The sequence below is a fragment of the Trichechus manatus genome, unplaced genomic scaffold (genome assembly GCF_000243295.1).
Source record: "Trichechus manatus latirostris isolate Lorelei unplaced genomic scaffold, TriManLat1.0 scaffold00007, whole genome shotgun sequence".
Taxonomy (NCBI): domain Eukaryota; kingdom Metazoa; phylum Chordata; class Mammalia; order Sirenia; family Trichechidae; genus Trichechus; species Trichechus manatus.
In genome coordinates, this window is record NW_004443943.1 from 25351155 (window position 1) to 25364178 (window position 13024).

General features: G+C 39.8%; 1 protein-coding gene across 3 annotated transcripts in view; it reads right to left on the bottom strand.

The window, feature by feature from the left end:
* HPSE2 (heparanase 2 (inactive)) overlaps positions 1–13024 on the bottom strand; it is a 782979-nt gene that overhangs the window by 148517 nt on the left and 621438 nt on the right. For all 3 annotated transcript variants that reach the window (XM_004370016.1, XM_004370015.1, XM_004370017.1), the window contains one exon: positions 5114–5228. In XM_004370016.1, coding sequence (XP_004370073.1) covers positions 5114–5228 — 115 coding nt within the window. The remainder of the gene's footprint in view (positions 1–5113; positions 5229–13024) is intronic.

A 13024-nucleotide genomic window follows, 5' to 3' on the forward strand; every position in this document is an offset into this window, starting at 1 on the left:
TGGGGTTGTTAACCAATGTCATAAAACAGCATGTGTGTTACTGTTACATGAGAAACTATCTGTTCTGTAAGCCTTCACCTGAAGTACAATAAAATATTAAAAATAATAATAATAATAATTAAAAAAAAAAAAACCATAACTAACATTTGATGTGTTAATTATGCCAGAGTGATCTTTGAAAAATCATTTAGATCATGTCACTTCCCTGCTTAAGACCTCCCAATAGCTTTTCATACTACTTACAATAAAAACTCATCTCCTTTTAGTTTGAAAACCTCTATGTGATCTGACCCTTGCCCACCTCATTTGTAACCAGTATCCCCATTCCCTACCATGCCCCAGCCACTCTGGTCTTGTGTTTCCTCAGACATGCCAAGTTTGTTCCTGTCTTGGCGCCTTTATGCTATCCCCTTCCCCTGCCTGGAAAGCTCTTCTGTGAAAGCTGGCTCCTTACTGTCATTGGGCTCTTGACTTAAATGTCACCTTCTCAGAGAAGCCTTCCCTGTACACTCACTCCAAAGCAGCCTGCAGTGACTCCTGGTTACAGTACTCTGTATCTAACTATCTATCTATCTATCTATCATCTATCCATCCATTCATCCACTCATCCACCCATCCACCTACCCACCTACCAATCATCTATCCATATATCACTAGTTTCTTCCGCAGAACCTCAGTTCAATAAATATTTATCTTTGTGTGACATATTTATTTAATGCTTACATTTCATAGATGTTTCTCTAATTATTAGTTTGTTTTGTCTCCATAAGTTTATGAGTTTCACAAAAACAAAAAACAAACAAAAAAAAAAAACAGAAAAGACCCTATGGTTCCAAACTAAAAACTCCCTCTCTACTCCTTCCCACTCCACCCCCACACACAACTTTGAGAGAGTTAGTCTTGCCCTGTAAATAAAAGCAACTGTACCAGCCAGTGCTAATATTTGTGATTTAATTGGAATATTTACAACCAGGGACATAATAATTACTTAGTGCTCTAACCTAGAGGGATTCTTTTTTTTTTTTAACATCATGGACCTTTATTTCTGAATACTTTAGTACATATCTTCTAAAAATAGGAAAACTCTCTTACATTCCTACGGTACAATTGTCAACTTCATAAACTTGTATTGTTATAAAACTTGTATCTAACCAACTGTCCATATTCCAATTTTGTCACTTTATCTATTAATATTCTTTATAGCTTTTTCCCCCTTTAGTCCAGGATCCTGTCTAGGGTCAAGAATTGCAGTTAGTTGTCATGTCTCCTGTTATGGATTGAATTGTGTTCCCCTGAAATCTGTATCAATTTGGGTAGGCCGTAATTACCAATATTGTGTGATTGTCCACCATTTTGTCAACTGATGTGATTTTCCTATGTGTTGTAAATCCTACCTCTACGATGTTAATGAGGCAGGATTAGAGGTAGTTATGTTAATCAGTCAGAACTCAATCTACAAGATTAGGTTGTATTTTGAGTCTATCTCTTTTGAGATATAAAAGAGAGAAGTGAGCAGAGATGGGGGGACCTTCTACCACCAAGAAAGAAGCACCAGGAGCACAGTGTGTCCTTTGGACCCGGAGTCCCTGCACTGAGAAGCTCCTAGACCAGGGGAAGATTGATGACAAGCACCCTTCCCCAGAGCCGACAGAGAGAGAGAGGCTTCCTGTGGAGCCGGCACTCTGAATTCGGGCTTCTAGTCTCCTAAACTATGAGAGAGTAAACTTCTGTTTGTTAAAGTCATCCACTTGTGGTATTTGTGTTATACCAGTGCTAGATAACTAAGACATCTACTTAATGGATTTGTGTGTGTGTGTGTGTGTGTGTGTGCATGTTTTAGGTAAAAGTCTACAGCGCAAATTAGTTTCTCATTCAAAAATTTATACACAATTTTTTTGTGTGACTTGGTTGCAATCCTTGCAAACTGTCAGCATTCTCTCCATTTCCCTTTACACCCCGGGTTCTCCATGTCCATTTATCAGGTTTCCTGTCCCTTCCTGCCTTCTCGTCTTTGCTTTTGGGCAAGTGCTGCCCATTAGGTCTCCTATACTTGATTGAACTAAGAAGCATGTCCTCAAGTGTGCTGTTGTTTGTTTTACAGGCCTGTCTAATCTTTGGCTGAAAGGTAGACTTTGGGAGTGACATCAGTTCTGAGTTTGCACGGTGTCTGAGGGTCACAGTCTTGGGGGTCCCACCAGTCTCTGTCAGACCAGTAAGTGTGGTCTTTTTTTATGAATTTGAGTTTTGGTCAAATTTTTTCTCCCTCTCTGTCTGGAACCCTCTATTGGGATCCCTGTCAGAGCCGTCGGTGGTGGTCGCCAGGCATCATCTGTTTCTTCTGGGCTCAGGCTACTGGAGGCTGTGGTTCATGTGGCCCATTAGTCTTTGGACTTATATTTTCCTGGCCACTTGGGTTTTCTTCATTTTCTTTTGCTCTGAATGTGATAGGACCAATAGATGTATTTTAAATGGCTGCTCACAAGCTTTTAAGACCCCAGATGCTATTCACCAAAGTAAGACTGTAGAACATTTTCTTTATGAATTGTGTTATACCAATTGACCTAGATGTCCCCTGAGACCATGGTCCCCAGCTCTTAGTCCCAGTACCTTGGTCCCTCAAGGTGTTTGGATGTGTCTAGGAAGCTTCTATGAGCTTTGCCTTCATCAAGTTGTGCTGCCTTCCCCTATATTATGTGTTGTCTTTCCCTTCACCAGAGTTAACATTTGTCTACTATCTAGTTCGTGACTTCCTCTTCCCACTCCTCTCCTCCCTCATAACCATCAAAGATTGTTTCTTTCTGTGTGTAAACCTTTTCTTGAGTTTTTATAATACTGGTATCATACAATATTTGTCCTTTTGTGATTGACTTATTTCACTCAGCATAATGCCCTCCAGACTCATCCATGTTGTGAAATTTTTTGCTGATTCATCATTGTTCTTTATCCTTGCATAGTATTCCATTGTGTGTATGTACCATAATTTGTTTAACCATTCATCTGTTGATGGGCACTTAGGTTGTTTCCATCTTTTTGCTATTGTGAATAATGCTGCAGTGAACATGGTACGCATATGTCTATTCGTGTGACAGCTCTTGTTTCTCTAGTATATTTTACTAGGAGTGGGATTGCTGGAGCATATGGTATTTCTATTTCTAGCTTTTTAAGGAGGCACCATATAGCTGCCCATAGTGGTTATGCCATTTAACATTCCTACCAGCAGTGCATAAGAGTTCCAATCTCCCTGCAACCTCTCCAACGTTTGTTATTATTCTCTGTTTTTTTGACTGGTGCCAGTAATGTCAGGGTGAGACGGTATCTCATTGTAGTTTGGATTTGCATTTCACTAATTAATGCCTAATGAGCTCGAGCATTTCCTCCTGAGTCTGTTAGCTGCTTGAATGTCTTCTTTGGTGAAGTGTAACTGTTCATATCATTGCCCATTTTTTAATTGGAGTATTTATCTTTTTGTTATTGAGGTGCTGAAGTATTCTTTAGATTTTAGAGATTAGACCTTTGTCGGATATGACGTAGCCGAAATTTTTTTCCCAGTCTGTAGGTTTTCTTTTTACTCTTTTGATGAGCATAAGTGTTTAACTTTCAGGAGCTCCTGGTTATCTAGTTTATCTTCTGGTGTCTGCATTGTTCGTTATGGTTTTTATTGAATTTATGCCATATATTAGGGCCCCTAGCGTGGTCCCGAATTTTTCTTCTGTGATCTTTGTCATTTTAGGTTTTATATTTAGGTCTTTGATCCATTTTAAGCTAGTTTTTGTGTATGGTGTGAAGTATGGGTCCTGTTCCATTTTTTTACAAGTAGACATCCAGGTTTGCTAGCACCATTTGTTTAAAAGACTGTCTTTTCTAGAGAGTTTCTTTTGAGGTATGGAAATGGTGCTGCCCAGTGCTAAGCTATTCTCTGTTTTGGTCTAGCAGGCTTCCTGGCTTGGAGTCGGGTCAGCAATGGGGTTGCGGGGAGGGAGGAACACTAGTTCCAGTTTGGGCTTTATTTGTTTATTGTAAAGCCCAGGGCAGCAGTGATTATACAGGAAGAAAGAACACTGGACAAGGACACAGGGACAGGTTCTACAGCTGTCTCTACATCTCCCCATCTCCACCCCACCCTGAGCTACCAGACCCTCTGTTAAACGAGGCAGAACTGGATCATCTCAAAGAGGAATCCCAGCTCTGACTTCTAAGAGTTGATGAGAGGAGTTTGACATTTCATCATGACCATGACATGTGTGAAGAAGGATAATGCTTTCTTTCGCTCATCTGATAAGCCTAGCTTTTCTGGCTAAGTTGGGATTTCTCTGATTGACCACTAAAGTCATAGGACAAACCCAGATCTGAGACCTAGTAGTGCAGTGGTTAAGTGCTCGGCAGCTAACCAAAAGGTTGACGGTCTGAATCCACCATCTGCTCCTTGGAAACCCTATGGGGGCAGTTCTAGCCTGTCCTATAGGGTCGCTATTAGTTGGAATTGACATCATGGCAATGGGTTTGGTTTGGTTTTTCCTAGAGAAGATGGTGGGCTGAGCAAATCCCCTCATTGTCATATGGCAATCAATATCTAACTATAAGTGCACTTCAGCTACTCCCCCAAGAGATGGGTTCCTACTGTATCTGATCTAGGCTAATACTCTCCCATCTGCTTTCAACATGTTGCATTTGACATTAACTAATGTCTCCTATTAGCATCAAAAGAAAACAGTCTGGAAAAATTCACTCTCAAGCGGAGTACAAACAGCCCACGAGTAGAAGTGAAATCTCAACTGTGCAAGGTTTCTTTAAAAAATAATAAATATATTAATATCAATAATATATATAAATGTATATATATGTGTGTATATATGTGTATATGTGACTGTATATAGATCTTTGTGTATGTATGTGTATAGATATATATGTGTGTCCGTATATGTGTATGTGTGTGTGGTGAAGCCAAAAGTCTGTGAAATAGGTCAAGGGAATAGAAGACAAGAATGCTTCCGTCTGATTTATGAAATTAACTGGTAACAGAAAGAGGAGAAATTTCTCCTAGTGTGGGAACAAGTCACGACCAAATGTACTTAATGACATGAAAAAGAGTTAAGAATCTTTATCTCAAACTTACTGGTAATGGGTTAAAATTCTGGTCCACGAGGTGGTTGTATCCATGGTCAAAAAATGAGTGCCGTATCACAACATCGATGCCCTGATTGGCCAGCATTCCTAAAGTGTTCAACCATCTAAAAAGCAGGAAAAAGGTTATATCAATACATTTTTAAAATGGCATCTAACAAGCTCTATAGAGAGTAGCTACGACATACGTACACACACACACAGTATCCCCACCATTAAATTTACCTGTTACTTTAAAGTAAAGGAGATTATTTTAAGCATTGAATGCACAACTGGAGAGATTTTAGAGATTATCAAATCCAACCTCTCCATTTTATAAGAAATGGTGTCTCATAGAAGTAAAATGGTCACAAAATAGCTTGTTGCTAATGACTTATCTTTTATTCCTCTAATGCTAACAAAATGAACACCTTCGCTACTTGTAAACAAAAGCATTATCCTCCATGCCCATAGGACACATAATCACAGGAGCGCACACATGATACATTCCATCACGCAAACACTTCTGCTTGGACTCTGCCACTATATATATGATATTAGGTGCCATCAAGTCATTTCTGACTCATAGCGACCCTATGTACAATACAACAAAACACTACTCAGTCCTGTGCCATCCTCACAATTGTTGCTGTGCTTGAGCCCATTGTTGCAGCTGCTGTGTCAATCCATCTCGTTGAGGGTGTTCCTCTTTTTTGCTGAGATTCTACTTTACGTAGCATGATGTCCTTCTCCAGGGACTGATCCCTCCTGATAACATGCCCATAGTGTGTGAGACAGTCTCGCCATCCTTGTTTCTAAGGAGCATTCTGGTTGTACTTCTTGCAAGACAGATTTGTTCGTTATTTTGGCAGTCTATGGTATATTCAATATTCTTTGCCAACACCACAATTCAAAGGCATCAATTCTTTGATCTTCCTTATTCATTGTCCAGCTTTCCCATGCATATGAGGCGATTGAAAACAGCATGGCTTGGGTTAGGCTCACCTTAGTCCTCAAGATGACATCTTTGCTTTTCAACACTTTAAAGAGGTCTTTTGCAGCAGATTTGCCCAATCCAACATGTCTTTTGATTTCTTGACTGCTGCTTCCATGGGTGTTGATTGTGAAACCAAGTAAAATGAATCCTTGACAACCTCAATCTTTTCTCCATTTATCATGATGTTGCTTATTGGTCCAATTGCAAGGATTTTTGTTTTCTTTATGTTGAGGTGTAATCCATACTGAAGGCTGTGGTCTTTGATCTTCATCAGTAAGTGCTCAAATCCTCTTCACTTTCAGCAAGTAAGGTTGTGTCATCTGCATAATGCAGGTTGTTAATGAGTCTTCCTCCAGTCCTGATGCCCCATTCTTCTGCATACAGTCCAGCTCTTGGATTATTTGCTCAGCATACAGATTGAATAGGTATAGTGAAAGGATACAACCCTGATGCACACCTTTCCTGACTTTAAACCCATGCAGTATCCCCTTGTTCTGTTCGAAAAACTACCTCTTGATCTATGTACAGATTCCTCATGAACACAATTAAGTGTTCCAGAATTCCCATTCTCTGCAATGTCATCCATAATTTGTTATGATCCACACAGTCAAATGCCTTTGCATAGTCAATAAAAAACAGGTAAACATCTTTCTGGTATTCTCTGCTTTCAGCCAGGATCCATTTGACATGAGCTATGATAGCCCTGGTTCCACATCTTCTTCTAAATCCTGCTTGAATTTTTGGCAGTTCCCTGTCGATATACTGCTGCAGCCGCTTTTGAATGATCTTCAGCAAAATTTTGCTTGCGTGTGATATTAATGATATTGTTTGATAATTCCCCATTCGGTTGGATCACCTTTTTTGGGAATAGGCATAAATATGGATCTCCTCCAGTTGGTTGGCCAGGTAGTTGTCTTCCAGATTTCTTGGCATAGACGAGTCAGCACTTCCAGCGCTGCATCTGTTTGCTGAAACATCTCAGTTGGTATTCCATCAATTCCCAGAGCCTTGTTTTTTGCCAATGCCTTCAGTGCAGCTTGGACTTCCTCTTCCAGTACCATCGGTTCCTGATCATATGTTACCTCCTGAAATGGTTGAACGTCGACCATTTCTTTTTGGTATAGTGACTCTGTGTATCCCTTTCATCTCTTTTGATGCTTCCTGTGTCGTTTAATATTTTCCCCCTAGAATCCTTCAGTATTGCACCTCGAGGACTGAATTTTTTCTTTAGTTCTTTCAGCTTGAGAAATGCTGAAATGCAGGTCTTTGCACATGTCATCATAATACTTTACTTTGTCTTCTCGAGCTTTGAAATATTCTGTTCAGCTCTTTTACTTCATCATTTTTTCCTTTTGCTTTAGCTACTTGACGTTCAAAAGCAAGTTTCAGAGTCTCTTCTGACATCCATTTAAGTCTTTTCTTTCTCTCTTGTCTTTTTAATGACCTCTTACTTTCTTCATTTATAATGTCCTTAATGTCATTCCATAACTCGTCTGGTCTTCGGTCATTAGTGTCCAATGCATCAAATCTATTCTTGAGATGGTCTCTAAATTCAGGTGGGATATACTCAAGGTTGTACTTTGGCTCTCGTGGACTTGTTCTAATTTTCTTCAGTTTCAACTTGAACTTGCATATGAGAAATTCATGGTCTGTTCTGCAACTGGCCCCTGGCCTTGTTCTGACTGATGATATTGAGTTTTTCCATCGTCTCTTTCCACAGATGTAGTCAATTTGATTCCCTTGTATTCCGTTTGGTGAGATTCATGTGTGTAGTTGCTGTTTATGTTGGTGAAAAAGGTATTTGTGATGAAGAAGTCATTGGTCTTGCCAAATTCAATCATTCACTCTCCGGCATCATTTGTATCATCAAGGCCATATTTTCCAACTACTGATCCTTCTTCTGTTTCCAACTTATACATTCCAATCATCAGTAATTATTAATGCATCCTGATTGGTAAAAATCTTCAATTTTTTCATCTTTGGCCCTAGTGGTTGGTGCATAAATTTGAATAATAGTCGTATTAACTGGTCTTCCTTGTAGGTGTATGGATAATCCTATCACTGACAGCATTGTACGTCAGGCTAGATCTTGAAATGTTCTTTTTGACGATGAATGCAACGCCATTCCTTTTCAAGTTGTCATTTCCAGCATAGTAGACCATATGATTGTCTGATTCAGACTGAACAATACCAGTCCATTTCAGCTCACTAATACCAAGATATTGATCTTTATGCATTCCATTTCATTTTTGACAATTTCCAATTTTCCTAGATTCATACCTCGTACATTCCAGGTTCCGATTATTAATGGATGTTTGCAGTTGTTTTTTCCCATTGAGTTGTGCCACATCAGCAAATGAAGGTCTCCAAAGCTTGACTCTATCCACATCATTATGGTCAACTCTGCTTTGAGGAGACATGTCTTCCTCAGTCATATTTTGAGTACCTTCCAACCTGAGGGGCTCATCTTCTGGCACGGTATCAGACCGTGTTCCACTGCTATTCATAAGGTTTTCACTGGCTAATTCTTTTCAGTCTGTCTTAGTCTGGAAGCTCAGCTGAAACGTGTCCACCTTGGGTGACCCTGCTGGTATTTGAATACCGGTGGCATAGGTTTCAGCATCACAGCAACACACAAGCCCCCACAGTACGACAAATCGCAGATACATGGGGGACTGTATATATATATATATCCTTTCATATGACTCTAACCCACTTACTCCTACTATGATCTACACAGTGTGTTCCAGTCATATGCATCCCTCATACATCACTGTCAGCAGCAATGCAATAATTATTTTCCTTGATACTATAATAACTCTACAGAAATTCAAGTATGCTATCATCCACACATATATCACACATAATGGAGGGCCTGCATTGCTCACACACTTATCACTTACCTTGTTATGCAAAACACCCATTTCCCAGGACATGCTTTCCTTCAAAAATGCTCCTTTCTTGGTTCTTCTAACACCCACTGCTAACTCTGTCTTCATTATTTACACATTCTTTCATGCATGCATTCACTTTTCTTTCTCTATTTGTATTCTTACTTCTAAAATTTAGGGAAACTTCTAATTGTAATAATATATGCATTAGAAATCTATCTTGAAGCTACAGTCTTCTCAGTATGAAACATAAGGTGCTTCACAATCTGTCCCAAGTATACATGTCTGGCTTCATCTGTCACTCCTCTCCCCTCTTTTTTCACCCTAAACCACATTGTCCATGCTCTAAGGTACATAAAACAACTCTTCACTACCCAAATATGCCATGCTTTCTCATACCTACGTGTGACCTTATACATGTTTTTCTTCTGCTTAGAATTCCCATCCCCTCCTTTTCTAACCTCCTTCTTTCCATCTGGCAAATGTCTTCTCATCTATCGTTAATCTCTAAATCAAATGTCATCTCCTAAACTCTCCCACCCTAGCCAACAGTTAATGCCTTCCTCCTCTGTCTTTCTCCAGAACTCTCTTATTCATATTTCTCTCCTAACCTACAGCATGACATCACTTACTTCTCTGTCTCCTCCCCATCCCCATTGGGGTATGAGCTCATCAACCATAGACACGATGTCTTAGCCTTGTACCCAAAACACCCGTTCACATTTCCTGGTACACTTTGGATATTCAGTGTTATTGGTTAAGTTGAAATTGATATGGATAAAATTATTGTTGTTGTTAGGTGCCGTCAAGTCAGTTCCAACTTGTAGCAACCCTATGTACAACAGAACGAAACACTGTCGGGTCCTGCGCCATCCTCACAATCGTTGCTATGTCTGAGTCCATTGTTGCAGACACTGTGTCAATCTATCTTGTTGAAGGTCTTTCTCTTTTCCACTGACCCTCAACTTTATCAAGCATAATGTCCTTCTCTGGGACTGGTCTCTCCTGATAACATGTCCAAAGTATGTGAGACGAAGTCTTGCCATCCTTGCTTCTAAGGAGCATTCTGGCTGTATTTCTTCCAAGACAGATTTGTTCATTCTTTTCACAGTCCATGGTATATTCAATATTCTCTGCCAATACCATAACTCAAAGGCATCAATTCTTCTTCAGTCTTCTTTATTCATTGTCTAGCTTTGCATGCATATGAGGCAATTGAAAATACCATGGCTTGGATCAGGTGCACCTTAGTCTTCAAGATGACATCCTTGCTTTTTAACACTTTAAAGAGATCTTTTGCAGCAGATTTGCCCAATGCAAGTGTCGTCTGGGTTTCCTGACTGCTGCTTCCATGGCCGTTGACTGTGGATCCAAGTAAAATGAAATCCTTGACAACTTCAATATTTTCTCCATTTATCACGATGTTCCTTATTAGTCCAGTTGTACGGATTTTCGTTTTCTTTATGTTGAGGTGTAAACCAAACTGAAGGCTATAGTCTTTGATCTTCCTCAGTAAGTGCTTCAAGTCTTCTTTGCTTTTGGCAAGCAAGGTTTGTCATCTGCATATCACAGGTTGTTCATGAGTCTTCCTCCAATCCTGATGCCGCGTTCTTCTTCATGTAGTCACGCTTCTTGGATCATCTGCTCAGCATACAGATAGAACAAGTATGGTGAAAGGATACACCCCTGACAAACACCTTTCCTGATTTTAAACTATAAAATTAGATTCTAGGAACTTTGAGAATTACCAAACATTCAGCACACTAGGAACAAATTACACAGTTATGATTTTTCAAATCTGTAACCATACGGACCTCCAAACCAGTGACTTACAAATGAATTCAGTTTTTTCCTTACTAGAATAAAGAGCGATGCTAATTTTTATATTACGAATAATTGTTATTACATATTTTCAAATCTTTTTCACATTTATATTTGCATTTTATTCTCATAAAATGAGCCAACAAATATTTACTGACAACTAGAGTAACAAAAACAAAAAAACAAAAAAAAAAAAACAAACAAAGCAAAGCAAAACAAAAATTTTAAAGCAAAAGGAAAATCTGATAATAATATAGTCAAACTTTTTTTCCCCCCTTTTGGTTCAAATCAGGACACTGTGACCCAGAGAACTGAAATTACTTTTGGAATACCACATGGCTAAGCTACTTCCTTTTGTATTTTCATTAATTTAGCAACTCTGTGAATCAGGGTGACAGATTTAGCTTTTCCTTTAGTCACTGAGGCCCAGTATTAAATAACTAGTCAAAGTATGCCCTGTGGTAGAACTATAACATGAATTCTGGCCTGATGCTCCCTAAATCAGAACTCTTTCCACACTGAAACAGCACACATACAAGAGGGTCTCCTAGAGTGATTTACTTTTCTTTTTTTCCAGCAGGAAACAATTTATATCCTTGGAGAACTGGACTCAAAGGGCATATTGCTGGATGCCGCTAGTGCAGTTGAGAGTAAAATGAGTTGAGAGCAGATCGGTGATGAAGAGGTGAGAGAGAAGACTGGGAGCAGAATGCATTACTTTTCATCTGATGTGTGTCAGTCAGTCATTGGGTATCTGAGCTACAACCAAAATCTAAACAGCTATGTTTATCTGTGTTGTGCCCAGTGGCTGTAGAGATCTATGGATATGTGGCTGAAGCTCATGAAACGGCTGTTCTCAGCTCCAGCTCTACTCTCTCCGTGAAGATCTGTGGTATTTTTCATTTCACATCTTTCCCTAAAGAGAAGAATGCTCATGAAAACATCTAGTACAACTGGGCTGCTTACTGGCCCCTGAACAAAGTCCTTCTGTGACAATTGAGCAAAAGTTATTCTGCTCCTTCCAAGCCCTTACCCCCACAGTACTGACTGCCAGCCAACCTGGCCTCTCAGTCTTGCCACAGGGCTCACATCTAAACCAGTGGGGAGAGTATTTTTCAAAAACAATTCTCTGATTCACTTCACTTCATTCACTTGCAGCATGCTTGTTAAACATCTACTCTGTGCCACACACTGTGCTAGGCGCTGAGGACACAGAGATGGATAACACAGGTCTAACCACATATTACAGTGACTCATTGTCCTTATCTGCGTTTTCCAGGATTCCATCTGTAAAGGCAATTTCCTTGACTGGCCTGATTTGTTCTTCACAAATGTATTAAAGAAGCTGCCTCAATGGAGGGGCACTGCACTTATATAATTAGGAACAGCTGTTAGTAGTGAAACACGTAGCTTAGGCCACAGCTAAAATTATTTTTAGGGGATTTTGCTCAGTCAAAAAGCCAGGGCTCCAAGACTCTACTGGACCAGGAACAAGTCAGTTGGTTGGACCCTGGTCCTGAGAGGTTTTTCCCTACCATGTGACCCTGCCAGGGTTGAGCAAGTCAGAGGCCCTTATGTTTCTGGCTTAAGTCATTTTCCAGACTACTGCATTTTCATTTTCTCATCTTTTGCATCTCCAAATTACTACCAGAACTAAAGTTTTAAAACACAGGTCAGACTGTGTTACTCCCCTCCTCCAAAATCTTCAATGGTTTACCACTGACTGTAGAACAAGATCTCACTTCCTCTACCTGGTTTGAAGACTTCCATGATTTGGTGGTAAATCACTCACCTCCCCAGTCTTGGTCCTCACTACATCCCTGAAGGCACTGAGTCTTCTGTCACACCATTTCTTCCCTCCTCTGTGCCTTTGCTCATCATGTTCCTTCAGTCTAGAATGCTTCTGTATGCTACCTCTACCATCCTCCACCTATAGAAATTATAGTAATCCTTCTATGTCCCTCTCAAATACCAATTCCTCAAAGAAGCCCTTTTTGATCCTCCCAGAGAAATTCTTTTTGTTTTTTATTGTTGTAGTTTAAATGAAGTTTACATTTCAAGTCAGTCTCCCATACAAAAATTTATACACACATTGTTATGTGACTCTAATTGCTCACCCTATACTGTGACAGCACACTCCTCCTTTCCACCCCTGCTTCCCCATGTCCATTCAACCAGCTCCTAACCCTCTCTGCCTTCCCATCTCACCTCTGGA